At 37.5% G+C, this 17,657-nt stretch overlaps 1 protein-coding gene across 1 annotated transcript in view; it reads right to left on the minus strand.

Annotated features, from left to right (window-relative positions):
* Window positions 1-3,178: 3,178 nt before the first annotated feature.
* BRWD3 (bromodomain and WD repeat domain containing 3) overlaps window positions 3,179-17,657 on the minus strand; it is a 131,285-nt gene continuing 116,806 nt past the window's right edge. Inside the window, exon 41 of the mRNA XM_066357703.1 lies at window positions 3,179-8,877. Coding sequence (XP_066213800.1) covers window positions 8,126-8,877 — 752 coding nt within the window. The 3' untranslated portion in view covers window positions 3,179-8,125. The remainder of the gene's footprint in view (window positions 8,878-17,657) is intronic.

A 17,657-nucleotide genomic window follows, 5' to 3' on the forward strand; every position in this document is an offset into this window, starting at 1 on the left:
CACCTTAAGACAGTTTTACTGCCTTAAATTATTTAACAGACTACTCAGTATTTGTTACTAACATAAGTTAACATACTTCTATACAAATTCTACTTAGAACTGTAACATGACATCAAATACTTTTGCTTAACCCCTTCACCTTTGAGTTACTCCAATAAGTTCATTAAAACTTTTTGAAATATCAAACACAGAAACATAAGCAAAAAGAATAAATTCCAAATAGTAACTTAAATCAGGCAATTTAAAAAGTTTTGATTTTGGCCCTGGCCGGTTGGCTCAGCGGGTAGAGCTTTGGCCTGGCATGTTGAATTCCTGGGTTTAGTCCCCAGTCAGTGCACACAGGAAAAGCTACCATCTGCTTCTCCACCCCTCTCTCTCTTCCCCTCATACAGCCATGGCTTGATTGGTTAGAGCAAGTTGGCCCCCAGGTGCTGAGGATGACTCCATGGAGCCTCCACCACAGGTGCTAAAAATAGCTCGGTTGCAAGCATGACCCCAGATGAGCACAACAGGGGCCTCAGATGGGGGTTTCTGGGTGGATCCCAGTCAGGGTCCATGCAGGAGTCTGTGTCTCTATCTCCCCCTCCCTCAGTTGGAAAAGAAGGAAAAAATAGTTTTGATTTCTTTATGCATTTACTAAAAAACATTCTCTGAAGAGAATCATAAACATGGGATGAGCAGGCAAGCTGATAATACAAAATTTACAGATTAATGAAAGGATATTAGCTTTAAGAAGTTGTGTTTAAAATTTCCCAATATCAAATTTAACTTTGTTAATAAGCAATAACTTAGTTAAAATTACCTATTAAATATTTGTATCTACATATGAGTTAACTTTATTAAGGCAATTGCTAATACAAATATTGATTGACGCCCTGGCCGGTTGGCTCAGCGGTAGAGCGTCGGCCTAGCGTGCGGAGGACCCGGGTTCGATTCCCGGCCAGGGCACACAGGAGAAGCGCCCATTTGCTTCTCCACCCCTCCGCCGCGCCTTCCTCTCTGTCTCTCTCTTCCCCTCCCGCAGCCAGGGCTCCATTGGAGCAAAGATGGCCCGGGCGCTGGGGATGGCTCTGTGGCCTCTGCCCCAGGCGCCAGAGTGGCTCTGGTCGCAACATGGTGACGCCCTGGAGGGGCAGAGCATCGCCCCCTGGTGGGAAGAGCCGGGTGGATCCCGGCCGGGCACATGCGGGAGTCTGTCTGACTGTCTCTCCCCGTTTCCAGCTTCAGAAAAATGAAAAAAAAAAAACAAAACAAAACAAATATTGATTGACTTATGACCTATGCAAATTACAACCATTTGACTTTATGACCACAACCGCTAGCCACGACTGCTCCGTGTCTGGCAGCACAAGCGTTGCCCAGCTGGGCATAGGACAGTGTGGACCAGCTTCCGGCAGCACTACCATCCCCGCGTGCACCATTTCAACTGTTATCCCAGACTCAGTACAGCAATTTGTGTTTTGTGTCTTGGATATTTTTCATCAAACCCCTCCAAAGATGTCTACCAAGAGGAAATTGTCTTTGCAAATATTAAACCAGTTGTAGTGTTTTACTTAAACCTGACGAATGTAAAAATAAGAAACAAAATGGTGTAGAGATGATACAAATGGCATAAAATGAACAAAGAAAATTATGATATATAACAATAATGAAAGAAAATTATGATCAAATATGACTTAAAGATTTTTATAACATCATTTCACAGTACATATAGCCTACTCAACTTACGACCAAATCGTGTTACAGCCGGTCTTTTGGAACCAATTGTGGTCATTAAGTCACCCACTAGCTATACTGGTAAAGGAAGATATACTAAAAGTTACAAAGAAAGGAAAGAAAAAAAAATGTTTCCTTACAACTTTGGGAAAACACTGACACCATAAAAAGTTCATTTTATTTAATGTTATATTTTGTTTGCCAGTAATATGTAGCATAAAAAAACTTTAGGTATTTATATCCTAAGAGAGCAATTGTAAGTGTATGGGCTTGAATATTCCACAAAAAAACCAACTCAGAGGCTCAATATACTTGTTTCAATTTCTTTTGTATATGTTTGGAAAGTAGCTTTGAAATATCAGGGGCATGTAATCGAGAAAGAGAGTAGAGAGCACTTACTTTGTTCTTGCCCTTTCCAGGTAAGAAAAAAAAAAAAAAGGATCTCCTGAATACTGCTCTGATACGTTACAGAAATTATTTATTTATTCTATTTAAAAAACCTAGCAGATGAAGTCAGAAAACATTAAAGCCTGTCAAGAAAGAATTTTATTGTACACCTTTATATCCTTTCAAGAGAACTATGTTTAATCAGTCATAAAACTAAACACAAAAGCAAACAATAGAGCCCTATCTCAGTCTCCAAATACTGTGAAAATTTGGGCTACTACTTTCATAGGCAGAGGATATAGCAGAAGACAGTAGTGATACTTTTTTTCTAAATACCTTATTTCTTGGTTCTAAATACACAAAACAGACAGTGTGTATGTAAAAAATGCAGTCCAGTCTTTGGTCAAATTACTTGCCTTGAACTGACTGAAGTTCTTGTCATTGGGAAGAAAATTCTGGTTTTATTTATGCACCATACAGGTGCATAAATAGGATGAATGTTGTTAGGGTTTTCATTCAGCTCCTGGTTCAGAAGTTAACTCCCACCTTTCTTCTATCTCTCCTTACTTACCTTGAATTAAATCCCTGTTTATAATATACTTAAGCCTCTGTGATCAATTATACTATAAATAAAAATGTCAGGGATACAAAATTCAGCCATTAAAATGTATAAGCTATAAAGACATTAGAAATCTATTCACTTCAAAAAGCTATATAAAAAAAATGTTGACTAAAGACTTTGCAGGCTGTTATTTAATGCACCAAGCAGCCCATATTTAAAATGTTAACATATTACTTAAAAGTGACTCAGAAGATCTTTATGGACAAAGGCAAAAAAAAGTTCTAATTTTCTTTGCTAGTAGGAAGTACCTAGTTTCTTATTAAAATAATAAGAATAAAAAATACTACATGACAAAAAAACAAGAACAGACCCGAGAGTTACATGTTATAATCTGTGAAGCTGGCTGGTGAAAAAGGAACTCCCCATTTCTTTCCTCTTGTTAATTTATCTCCAGTGCCTGAGTTAAGGGACAAAGCAGCAAGACTGCAACTGATTCCAAACAACTTGGAATTTTATTGTAAACATCCCATAAAGAATGGCAACAAATTAGTCCAGTTTTTGTCTTTGAAGATAATTGCTTATAATGACTTATAACTGCTAGACAAAACATCTTTTATAAACCAAGCCACTCTAGTTTACCTTTCTTTACTGAATTTTAGTTTAATGGACATTTTGCCCATATACAACATCACATCAACTATGAACTGCATGATTTTCCATCTTAAAACTTATGGATACTAAGAACAAACAGAAGGTACAGTTTTGTTAATACTTTGGAAGGGATTACAAAAGACAAGGATGATAAGTTACAGGACAAAGAAATAAATTACTGATTGCCATCACCACAGTATTGTTTAAAGAACTAACATTAGTAGTACTGTCTAATGTGTGTCTGTTGACATACGTAAAAATACATTTTCCAACTGGGTTTCTAAATATTTTTGTTTGTGAATTTAAAAGTCAATTATCAATGGTGACTTTAATATGTATCAATAGTTTTATTTGTTTAGAAAATATTTATCATGCTTTTATATGTCAGTCTCATATTTTAGACTTAATTAAGGTAGGAAAAACAAATGGGCATATATATAAATACACACACTTGAACTCTAAACTGCAGAGCTTTCTACTGTGCTTGTCCCATCAATGAATTATAAATTACCAGTCTTGTTCAAGTATTCTAACTTAAGTCAAGTCTTTGCTGCAGAAAGAAGAGTGAGGATAAAAGCAAGCAGGAGAGGAATGAAGGAAAAGGAAACAATCAAGAATAAGACTATTTAACAAATGTCAAGAAACTGAGGGCAATTCACGTTCCAAAAAATACAGCACCATGAAAAAAAAATTCAAATTTACATTAGAATTTCATCAACACTAGGTCAACTTGGTCATTAAAACTTGGTAAAGAAACTTCACTAAGAGCTGAAAAGCAAAAAAGCATGAAAATATTTTCACACTAATTTTTAAAACATGGCTTAAAAGCTACCTTAGAATATTGTCTTTTCAACAGAATTTTCACATAGCTTCATGTACCACAAAAATGTTGGGGATGGGGTTAACATTTAAAACAATAAACCTTCAAATGTCAAAAGTTTCATTCCTTTCCCCAGAACTAAATGGCTGGACATCAAAGTAAATTAAAAATTATACAGATGTAAGTCTCATTTTTGTGAACATGAAAGACTCCAACTTTAAATATTTATATATGTACCAGTTGGTAAATGTGCACAAAATAATTTCCAAGAATATAATCATGTTTAATATAAGGTGTTTAATCCATCACTACCACGAACATACAAATTTTGAAAAATGCTCAAAAAAGTTTTTATCAAAAAGTGAGAAGCAACATTCACATCTTTTCCTTTAAATCACTGTTATTGTCTGATGACAATCTATACGATTACAAAAAACAACAAAAAAGATAAACCACTCAAATTTATTTCAAATTATCGAAAGGCTGAGTTAAGATATCTGAGCACACAGTTGCACGATTGCGATTTAGGAATTTTACTCTGGGAGAAACAAAGTGCTATAGGAAAGAATTCTAGCACAAGCCTGATCTCTGGTAAGGGAAACAAACAAACAAGAAACAAATGAAGGGCAAATTAAATGGAAAAAAAAAGAGGGACACATGTACACAACAAATTTTAGATTGTTTACCTAAGAGGTATAATGAAATAAATGATCAAGCCAGATATATATATATTACATATATATATATATATATATATAGAAGCGCTTTACAACAGAGGCAAAGATTTGGTGACAGTGAACACGGCTGTCTTACATACAGAATATTCTTATTTTTATGTCTGATATAAAGTGTGCCAAGTTGGAAAAGAAAATCTACATACACACACACGTGCACGCACACACACACACACACACACAAACCAATTTAGTCACTAGGGTACAGGCTAGTGAATGTTTTAGAGAGCACTGGCTTGCTGGAAGATATACACACAGCAAGCCATAGAAAAAACACACAGTTCAGTTTTCATAAACGTATTCACATGCTAAAATCTTAAAGCTGGGAATTAAAACATTATTAAAATTCATGAGAAATATTACAGTTCACTGACTATTAATATCTAGCATAGAATTAGGCTTATACATCTATCTGTATGCTCTCAGAAACCTAAATATAACAGTGGTTTTTTTTTTCCTTAGCAATTCATTTAAGATTTAGACATCTCTTCAACATTCTTAGCTCATCTTCTACTTGCTTTGCTATGGCTGAACCTAGATCTTATTTAGGTTTAAAGAGCCTCTAAAATATTAAAGCGATAAAATATTCAATGTGATACAAATTACATCACATTCACAGGAGTCAGCGTTACAAAAAGAGCAAAGTATAAATTGGGGTGAGGAAGTCCAGATATAAAAGTAAAAATACATCTTCCAAACTTTTATTTTCACAATTATTAAAATAATTTGCATGCAAACAGAAATGATCTGTTTGTTTTGTGATAAATGATGACTATGCTCATCTAACACACCCTGGCGACTAACTCTTTAAATCTTAATAACTGAAATCAACATCACAGCAAAATGCTGTCACTAGAATTTTCACAGTATTTCACTACATATAAAATATGCTTAAAATGTCTTTAGCTTTGTTATTCTAAGTATCTAAACCTAGAAAAATCTTAACATTTGGGGAATAAATGTGGCATTTTTATTTTTCAAAATAAATTATAAATAAAGCTTCAGACAGCTAAAACCACAGATGGCAATTCTTCTATATTTCAAGAGGTCAGCTCTTCATAGAAGAATGTCAACAAAAAATTCTCACACTAAAACGATACAAATGAAATTCATTTGGGTATATCCATGAATTTAAGTAACTATGTTACTTTGATTAGGGTAGGCCAAAGTGTTATTGATTTTAGGAAAACACAGGCACAAATTCAGTCTAAATGCCCAAGATGATAATAACCAAAATAGCACGTTTTATCAAAAATCAAATATACAGTTTCAAATATGAACATTTCTGAATCTATACTATGGTTAAAAGTGGCAGTCGAGTTACAACCAGAAGTAGTTTTGGTTTAGAGAAAATATAACTACAAAAAAAAAATCAGCTTGATCTACTCTCCAGTAACAGAATTTAGTGCCGTGAACAGTTCACAACAATATTTTCTTAAAGCCTGAACATTTCTACTGCAAGTGAAAATTGCTTAAAGATGTTAGTCCAAGAATAACCCCCACCTGACCCAACCAAAAAAGCAAAGTTATGTGTGTACGTCCTTCCCCTGCACTTAAGGATTTTCAGATGCACGAAATGATTGAAAGCGTGAGACAAACACATTAAGCTTAAATATCCTGGGATTACTTAGGCATACATTAAGAAATTTCATTTATCCCATGAATCTGATCTAAGCGCAACAAATCTGCTGTTACAAAAACAGAGATCAATACATTCCCCCCACCTCAAAAATCTAAGTATCTAACAAATTAGCGAATTTGCATCCTCTTGAATTGGAGGAGTAAAATTGATCTTGGAACTCAAGGTCAGTCACAGAACCATGTGCACTCTACCGCTGTAAACAAGACCATAAGGGTTAAAAATCTTTTTTTCATCTATAAAATAATAACTCAAAATATCAGTGTGCAGTGCAAGGAGGTTCTTTTCTGAAAGATTGTAACAGAAGAACCTTTTGGAATGGTATGAGCAGAACCTATTAATGTTGATTCAAAATATTAGCTAGCCAAAACATTCCAACTCAAACTAGGTGTTTTGTTACATTTTGAAATTCAAATGAAAACCAGTCACTCATAGCTGTTAAATAGTAAGTGGTAGCAGAAATATATAAGCAGTTGCCCAAGTCTACCTACATAAATACATTCTAAGAAAAGTCTAATGGAGAGCATACTATACGTATACAAGTTTGTTAATTACAATTAACTTGAGTGCCAATATGGTTATTAACAACCTCTCAGCTTATAACTTATGAATATTCATTCCCATCAAGTTTGTTCTGTTTCTTCTTAGTCAGTAATGAATTACAGCATCTATTTTCGTTAACATTTCCAGTAGTTGTAGTTAATAGAGGTAGCTGAGCTACTATTCAAAGACGTTATATTTTTGTGGATGAGGAATTTTCAAATGTTTACGTTATTCTTTTAGCTACACAAGTTCTATTAATGCAATAAAATATAATATGAAAAAGAAAATGGATGCAAGAAACTTTTGCATTTGGCACCTTGTCTAGATTGATACCTCAAGTAATCTTTTTTAATAAAGTTAATGCACACATCAGAATACACCACAAAGATTTGCTACATATTTACAAGGCACCAACCCTTTCTCACCTTTAATGTGAATTAAGCAAATCAATGAAAAGCATATCAAGATCCCCCCACCCCCCAAAAAAACTGTAGTATAAATATATACTTCAGTTCAGTACAGTTATTGAAAGTTTGGCCTGGGAAGAGTAAAATAATCCAGATCGTTCTTACAATATAGAAACTGTAAACATTTAATAGCTGCCTTTAGGATTGGTGTATTGTGCAAAAGTTATTATTACTGGGTACAGGAATCAAAATGGCAAAAACAAACTATATAAAACTCTGTAAGAAGGTGCTATACTTCTGTGATACAAAAGGAAAAGAGGGATATTCTATTGAGATAAAAATGACATGCTACTCTTAAGAAGCTGAATGCTCCTTTAATGTAGTAAATATGTAGTGTGTCTGGTGTGTGTGTGTGTGTGTGTGTGTGTGTGCGTGTGCGTGTGCAGAATTTTTTCTCTTTAATTTAAGGCCTAATGAGTAAGGCTTGTTTGAACAAATGCAGTGTGGAGATCAAAAGTCTTGAAACAAATGTGTACTGGCATAATGGAAAAGCACCAATGTGGAAGGAAGCGTAAGTTCCCACACAACTTGCTTTGTAGATTTCCTGGTAAATTCCCTGCAGTAGAAGGCCATTGGATTTTTAAATTATTCTAAATTTATTAACTGTTAATAATTCCATCCCATTAGATGGCTCACCCTGGCTTTTTCTGTCATTTTACGCACTCTGCCTGATCTGGATGTACCAAGATTCAGAGGATCTTCAGTGGACACAAAATTGTCATTATCGGAATCATCATTATATAAAACAGTCCTCCTGCCTTGGTTTCTTGTTTTAATTCGAGGCAGTCTACTGAAACGTCCTGAAAACATGGTATCAAATTCGTCATCTGCAATACGTGCACGTTTGGCTCTGGTGGCTCCTCTAGAAGCACCTCTCCCACCTCGGCCTCTCCCTCGCCCTCTGGTGCCACCTCCGCCTCTCCCTCGACCCCCTCGTCCCCTGCCTCCTCGTCCCCTGCCTCCTCTACTCCATCTGCCCCACCTGCCCCACCTGCCCCTTCCTCCCGTGCCTCTCGTCTTCCAGTTTCTTTTGCCATTGGCATACTGCTTTCTGAGTTTTCTTTTAGGCCTGGTTTGTATGAATTTGCTATAGTCATGGTCTCCATCTACATAATCTTGATCTGTTCTGGAAGTTGATTCAGAATCAGAATCAGAACCGCAGGTACTTTCAGAACTTAAACTGGATCCTAACTCTCCACTCTCTGAGGAGGATAAATGTGATTTCTCTTTTGTTTCTTTTTTCTCTTTCTCTTCTCTTCCCATGCTTTCATCCTCTTCCGACGTAAGCAGTTTTCTCTTGATTCCCGTTCGGGGCTCTCTGCCATCACTGTTTGCTAGTGGTCCATCAAGGGAGTGATCTAAATCAAGATGAATGATTTTCAAGTTAAAGTTAAGCTTTGACATTAATGAGATGGTTATTCAGGTTCAAAAGTAATATAAACAGTCTGTTAAAAAAAAGCATTTAGACTCAAAGATGGAGTAAAATCATGGATAGTGTGGGAGTACAAATTTAAATCTACTGGAAATGGAAGATACTAAAGTTCTGATTTTTGTCTGATTGCTTTTGGGGGGAGGTGGAGGGATGGTGGGTGGTAAGATGGCTGGGCAGACTGAAAGGCTCCAATGCCCCAAAGGGGTCTCATAGGATGCCATCTGGGTCCTGCTTCAATAGTGGAAAGGAAGGTCATTGAGCTAAAGCCTGCCAGGCTTACATGCCTCTGCTGTGAGGAAACAGGGACACTGGAAGGTAGGCTTCCCCCTCGCTCCTCTAAGGGAGGGTTCAGTCTCTTCCAGCCCTGCTCCAGCCACCTATGACCTAACCTTGCCCAGAAAGCTGGGGTTTGCCACTGAAGGCTGAAGGTGCCCAGGGCCATCGGCCCCATCTACGACACTGTGGATGAGCCTAGGGTATTTCTTCCAAGAAGCAGGTAAACTGATCTCATTTGCACAAGGGCCACTTAACTATGTTTTGCCTGAATAGTCAGGTTTTTTATTCTTCCCTCAAAGATCTCTGTTGTGGGTGCTGATAGTCCTATTTTCTGCTGCTTTGCTTAATATATAGTGTTTCCTTTATCCCTCCTACCTCAATGCCCCACTCATATTTCAGGCTGGGACCTACTCCTAATTTAGAGCTCTCTTTCCCCCTTTTGCCAACTTCTATTATGAATCTACCTTTGCCACCCAGCTTAGTGTATCCCAAGGTTCTCTTTACCATGCCACAGTCGCAGAGCTCCAGGGAAAAGCAACCTGGTGTCATCTATCCAGGCAGAGGAGAACAGAAGCTCCATATCCACGCATGCTGCAAATGGCTTTTCCAGTCTACCTGAATCATTACCAGCTAGAAGCAGCAGTCATTGGGACTTGGACATGAGCTGCAAAGTTTAGAATGGTGACAACAATTCCAGTGTCATGTGGACTTTTCCTGGACTCCTGCTCCCTGTGACAGCTCCTAACAGACTGAACTGTGGTTGGGTTACATTTTTCAGGGATTTGGCATGGTGATGGGGCCAACTTGGACTTAGTGAACATGTTAAGGACACTACTTTTTTATGGATTCTTGTTGTATTGGCCAAGAGTTTGCTTAAAGGCTTTTAATCACTGTAAAAAAAATAGAAGACTGGATAAAGAAGATGGGGCACATATACACCATGGTATACTATTCAGCTAGAAGAAATGATGACATCGGATCACTTACAGCAGAATGGTGGAATCTTGATAACCTTATGCAGAGTGAAATAAGCGAATCAGAAAAAAACAAGAACTGCAGGATTCCATACATTGGTGGGACATAAAAGCAAGACTAAGAGACATGGACAGGAGTGTGGTGGTTACGGGGGGGGTGGGGGGAGGGAAGGAGGGAGAGGGGGAAGGGGAGGGGTACAAAGAAAACTGGATAGAGGGTGACGGAGGACGATCTCTCTTTGGGTGATGGGTATGCAACAGAACTAAATGAAAAGATAACCTAGAAATGTTTTCTTTGAATATATGTACCCTGATTTATTGATGTCACTCCATTAAAATAAAAATTTATTTATAAAAAAAAAGGTGGCTGGGCAGAAATTGAAGGGCATGAAGTCTCAAAAGAATTATCTGGGAACATGTATCAGAATTTCATTCTATCATTGAATAAATATTTACCGATTATCTACTACAGGGGTCCCCAAACATTTTATACAGGGGGCCAGTTCACTGACCCTCAGACTGTTGGAGGGCCGGACTATAAAAAAACTATGAACAAATCCCTATGCACACTGTACATATCTTATTTTAAAGTAAAAAAAAAAACCAAAAACAAAACTGGAACAAATACAATATTTAAAATAAAGAACAAGTAAATTTAAATCAACAAACTGACCAATATTTCAATGGCAACTATGCTCCTCTCACTGACCACCAATGAAAGAGGTGCTCCTTCTGGAAGTGCAGCAGGGGCTGGATAAACGGCCTCAGGAGGCTGCATGTGGCCTGCGGGCCATAGTTTGGGGACCCCTGATCTACTATGAGCCATGCTTGGAGCTTGAAATATGGCAATTATGAGACAAAGTCCTTACTCTTTCAATTTATACTTTAGTAGGGAAAGAGTGCTAGACAATTCAGTGAAAAGTTAAATAATATAATTTTTAAGTAATAGTACATGTTAAAAATAAAAGTGTAAAAAAGAGTGTGGATGTATGTTTGGGGGGTATTTTGTATAGCGAAGACTTTTCAGCAGAGGTAGTACCTAAGAAAATAACTGAATGAAGTTAGATCTGGGGAAAGAATGTTTCATCAGAGAGAGAAACCCAATGAAACTAGCATGGAAGAGAAAAATGTAGTAGTGACTCCCAGTGAAGGGCTGAAGAATGACAGGATCTGATTTATGTTTTTAAGAGTGCTACGGTTGCCGTATAGAGAGCAGTTTATAGCAGGGGAAGATTGGAAGAGATCAGTTGTGAGTCTATTGCAATAGTGTAGGTAACACATGATGAGGAATGTAACAATAGAGGTAACAAGAAATGTTGGATTTGAACCCTTTTTTTACTTGAGAGGAGGGGAGATAGTGAGGCAGACTCCCACATGCTTCCCAACTGGGATCTACCCGGCAACGACATCTGGGGCTGATGCTTGAGAACCGAGCTATTTTTAGTGCCTGAGGCTGATGCTCAGACCAACCGAGCCACTGGCTGTGGAAGGGGAGGAAAGAGATAAGGGGGAGAGAAGCAGATGCTTGCTTCTCCTGTGTGCCATGACAGGGAATTGAACCTGAGACATCAATATGCTGGGCCAATGCTCTATCCATTCAGCCACTGGCCAGGGTCAGATTTGAAATATTTCCTTCTAGCAGTGTCACCAGAATCAACCTTTATTTTTAACATTCCAACTATCAGAAATAGCTGCTGGGTTGGATGTTGGGTGTTAAACTAATAATGAAGGTCAACTACTAGGTTTTATAGCCTGCAATTTTATGAATGTAGAGATATTTCTGCTAAGTTGAGGAACACTAAAGGAGGAATAGGTTTGGGCAAGCTTGGCAGTAAAATAAAGATTCCAGTTTCACTAAACACTACTAGAAACGTAAGACATTAAAAAAAGAAAAAGAAGAAATGCTGGTGGATATACCATTTTAGAGGCTCAGGGGAAACTCAGATAGAGTTAGAGATATAATTTTGGAAAACTTCAGTAAAGAGATGAAACTTAATGTCAAGATAACTGAGAGCTGGGGACCTGAACATGGCAGCGGAGTAGGAAGATGTACAGACTCCCAGCTTACACCATCAAACTGGATTACAAATTAATTTAGGAACAATTAGTGTGAAAAACCAACTCTGGACAAGAACAGCTCTCAAAACCCAAGTAGCAAAGAAGAAGCCACACTAAGCCTGGAAGGGAGCACTGAGGAGCGGTGAGTCCCCCCTGCTTACAGGAACAAAGAGGATGTGAGGCTGAGAGCCCAGAAGGGCTCTCAATGCAAGGAAAAGAGTAGTAAATATTGCCCACAGCCAGATTGCCTGGGGACCTGGGAAGAGGTGTGTTAAAAGGGCTGGCTTATCTACCAAAAGGAAAAGGGGGAGACAAAAAGACAGACAGTGACTGGCAGAGCAATGCATGGGAGGACCTGAGAAGCTGACTCATCCAGTGCTGGAGGCGGCCACAGCTGAGGGAGGGGTTGATCCTTCCACATAACACAAGACAAGTGGTTCCCAGTCATCCATCTCAAGACATCTCTCCAGCTCCAATAAGTGCAAGAAGACACAGCTAAAAACAAGAAGCAGGGAGGAGGGGTAGTAACTCAGGTCTCCATGGAGATCTGAGATACACATCCCCCTACTGAAGCAGAGAAAGCACCAAGACCCCAGAGAGAGTAACTGGCAGATAAGGCTTTCAGAGTCACAGGTTATACCCACCACATTCCTGGATACAGTTTCAAATAAGCCCCCTGCTGAGATCAGTAAACAAAACTACCACCAAGACAACTGAGAAAAAAACAAACACATCAAAACTTCAAAGCAGCTCTACTAGAAAAGCCAAACCTGACAATGGATTACAAACAACAGCCGATGCCAACCCTAGAGGACCTAGAAATAACACAACTGAAAATTGGATGCAGACAACACCAAATCTAGACTCAACCAGCCCTACAGACAACACACCCAAACACACAGACATAATGAGAAGACAGAGAAGTGAAACCCAAATGAAACCACAAGAGAAATCTCCAGAAAAGGAACTGAGTGATATGGAAATTACCAAACTGCTGGATGCAGAGTTTAGAATAATGATTGTTAGGATGCTTAGGGATCTTAGAACAACAATGGATGGTCATTACGAACACCTAAATAAAGAGATAGCAAGTATAAAAAAGGACATTGAAATATTAAAAAGAACCAGTCGGAGGTAACAAATACAATATCAGAAATGAAGACCACAATGGAAGGAATTAAAAGCAAGATGGGTGAAGCTGAGGATTGAATCAGCGAGTTGGAGGACAAGATGAACAAAGGCATGGAAGCAGAGCAGAAGAAAGAAAAGAGACTCAAAAAGTCTGAGGAAACTCTGAGATCTCTGTGACAACATGAAGAGAAATAACATCCGCATCATAGAGGTTCCTGAATAAGAAAAGATAAAGGGATAGACACTTTATTCAATCAAATCATAGCTGAAAACTTCCCTAAATTGATGCAAGGAAGGGTCTCACAAGTTCAAGAAGCACAAATAACTCCATTGAAGAGAAACCTAAAGAGACCTACACCAAGAAACATATTTAAAATACCAAAGCTAAGCGATAAAGAGAAAATATTAAAAGCTGCTAGAGAAAAGAAGGCTATCACCTACAAAGGAGCCCCCATAAGGATGACATCACACTTCTCAACAGAAACACTTGAGGCCAGAAGGGAATGGCAAGAAATAGTCAAAGTAATGCAGAACAAGAGCCTACAACCAAGACTACTCTATCCAGCAAGGCTATCATTTAAAATTGAAGGAGAAATAAAAAGTTTCCCAGACAAAAAAAAAAACAACTCAAGGAATTCATTACAACCAAACCAATGCTGCAGGAAACGTTAAGGGGCCTGTTGGAAACAGAACAAAGGGGGAAAAGAATATAGCAAAAGAGGAATACAGCTTTAAAGAATAAAATGGCAACAAACAACTACATATCAATAATAACCTTAAATGTAAATGGATTAAATGATCCAATCAAAAGACATAGGATAGCTGCTTGGATAAGAAAACAGGACCCATACATATGCTGTCTTCAAGAGATACACCTTAAAACAAAAGATGCACACAGACTGAAGGTAAAAGAATGAAAAAAAATTTCATGCAAATGGAAATGAAAAAGAAATCTGGGGTAGCAATACTTATATCACTCAAAATGGACTTTAAAACAAAGACTATAGTAAGAGATAAGGAAGGTCACTACATAATGATAAAGAAAGCAATCCAACAAGAAGATATAACCATCATAAATATCTACGCAGTCAATATAGGAGCAATGAAGTATATAAAGCAGACTTTGATGGATATAAAGGGTGAGATCAACAGCAATACTATAATAGTAGGATATTTCAATACCCCACTAACATCACTAGATAGATGCTCAAGAAAGAAAATTAACAAAGAAACAGCAGACTTAAAGGACACACTAGATCAACTCAATTTAATAGATATCTTTAGAACCTTTCACTCGAAGGCAGCAGAATATACATTCTTTTCAAGTGCCCATGGTACATTCTCTAGGACAGACCACATGTTATGACACAAAAGCGGTCTCAACAAATTTAAGAAGATTGAAATCATATCAAGCATTTTCTCTGATCACAATGGCATGAAACTAGAAATCAACCACAACAGAAAAACTGAAAAATACTCAACACATGGAAAATAAATAGCATGTTATTATATAAGAAATGGGTTAACAGTGAAATCAAAGAATAAAAAAATTCCTAGAAACAAATGATAATGAACATATAAGATCTCAAAATTTATGGGACACAGCAAAAGCAGTCCTGAGAGGGAAGTTCATAGCACTACATGCATTCCTTAAGAGGCTTGAAAAAGTTCAAATAAACAACCTAACCCTTCATCTAAAAGGACTAGAAAAAGAACAGCAAGTAAAGCCCAGAGGTAGCAGAAGGAAGGAAATAATAAAGATCAGAGCTGAAATAAATGACATAGAAACAAAAGAAACAATACGGAGGATCAATGAAACCAAGAGCTGGTTCTTTTAAAGGGTAAACAAGATCGACTAACCTTTAACAAGACTCACCAAGAAAAGAAGAGAGAGGACTCAAATAAATAAAATCAGAAATGAGAGTGAAGAAATAACAACTGACACAACAGAAATACAAAATATTGTAAGAAAATACTATGAAGAACTGTATGCCAAAAAAATAGACAACCTAGATGAAATGGAAAAATTCCTTGAAACATATAATCTTCCAAAAATTAATCTGGAAGAATCAGAAAACCTAAATAGGCCGATTACAACAAATGAGATCAAAACAGTTATCAAAAAATTCCTAACAGGCCCTGGCCGGTTGGCTCAGCAGTAGAACGTCGGCCTGGCGTGTAGGAGTCCCGGGTTCGATTCCCAGCCAGGGCACACAGGAGAAGCGCCCATCTGCATCTCCACCCCTCCCCCTCTCCTTCCTCTCTGCCTCTCTCTTCCCCTCCCGCAGCCGAGGCTCCATTGGAGCAAAGATGGCCTGGGCACTGAGGATGGCTCTGTGGCCTCTGCCTCAGGTGCTAGAATGGCTCTGGATGGAACAGAGTGACGCCCCAGAGGGGCAGAGCATCACCCCCTGGTGGGCGTGCCGGGTGGATCCCAGTCGGGCGCATGTGGGAGTCTGTCTGACTGCCTCCCCATTTTCAGCTTCGGAAAAATGAAAAAGAAAAAAAATTCCCAACAAAGAAATGTCCTGGGCCTGATGGCTTCACAAGTGAATTCTATCATATATTCAAAGAAGAACTAAGTCCTATCCTTCTCAAGCTATTTCAAAAAATTCAAGAACAAGGAAGACTTCAAAACTCCTTTTATGAGGCAAGCATAATTCTGATTCCAAAACCAGGCAAAGACAACACAAAGAAAGAAAATTATAGGCCAATATCCCTGCTGAATTTAGATGCTAAAATCCTCAACAAAATATTAGCAAATCGGATTAAGCAATACATGAAAAATATTATACATCATGATCAAGTGGGTTTTACTCTGGGGAGGTTAGGATGGTACAACACTTATAAATCAATTAATGTGATTCACCTCATAAACAAAAGGAAGGAGAAAAACCTCATCATAATTTCAATAGATGCAGAAAAAGCATCTGATAAAATCCAGCACCCATTTATGATCAAAACACTTAGCAAAGTGGGAATACAGGGAACATACCTCAACATGATAAAGGCCATCTATGACAAACCCACAGCCAACATCATAGTCAATGGGCAAAAATTAAAAGCAATTCCCCTAAAATCATGAACAAGGCAGGGGTGCCCCCTTTCACCACTCTTATACAACATAGTAATGGAAGTCCTAACTACAGCAATCCGACAAGAAGAAGAATTAAAAGGCATCCAAATTGGAAAAGAAGAAGTAAAACTATCATTATTTGCAGATTATATGATACTGTATATAGAAAACCCTAAAGTCTCAGTCAAAAAACTACTGGACCTAATAAGCGAATTAAGCAAGGTGGCAGGATATAAAATTAATACACAGAAATCAGAGGCATTTTATACATGAACAATGAACTGTCAGAAAGAGAAATTAAGGAAACAATCCCCTTCAATATTGCAAAAAAAATAAATAAAGTACCTAGGAGTAAATTTAACCAAGGAGGTTAAAGACTTGTACTCAGAAAATTATAAACATTGATAAAAGAAATCAAGGAAGACACAAACAAGTGGAAGCATATACCATGCTCATGGTTAGGAAGAATAAACATAATTAAAATATCTATATTATCCAAATCAATTTATTAATTCAATGCAATACCAACTAAAATACCAATGACATACTTCAAAGATATAGAACACATAATCCAAAAATTTATATGGAGCCAAAAAAAAAACCAACAAAAAATAAAAACCATGAATAGCCTCAGCAATCTTGAAAAAGAAGAATAAAGTGGGAGGTATCACACTTCCTGATATCAAGTTATACCACAAGGCAGCTTGGTATTGGCATAAGAACAGGCATATAGATCAATGGAACAGAACAGAGAACCCAGAAATAAACCCACATCTTTATGGACAATTGATATTTAACAAAGGAGGTAAGAGCATACAGTAGAGTAAAGACAGTGTATTTAACAAATGGTATTGGGAAAACTGGACAGCTACCTGCAAAAAAATGAAACTAGACCACCAACTTACACCACTCACAAAAATAAACTCAAAATGGATAAAAGACTTATATGTAAATCGTGAAACCATAAGTATCCTAGAAGAAAACATAGGCAGTAAGCTCTCTGACATCTCTCGCAGCAATATCTTTGCTGATTTATCTCCACAGGCAAATGAAATAAAAGACAGGATAAACAAATGGGACTATATCAAACTAAAAAGCTTTTGCACAGCTAAAGACAATATGAACAGAATAAAAAGACAAACCACACAATGGGAGAACATATTTGACAATACATCTGATATGGGTTAATAA

This window comes from Saccopteryx leptura, chromosome X, assembly GCF_036850995.1.
Source record: "Saccopteryx leptura isolate mSacLep1 chromosome X, mSacLep1_pri_phased_curated, whole genome shotgun sequence".
Lineage (NCBI taxonomy): Eukaryota > Metazoa > Chordata > Mammalia > Chiroptera > Emballonuridae > Saccopteryx > Saccopteryx leptura.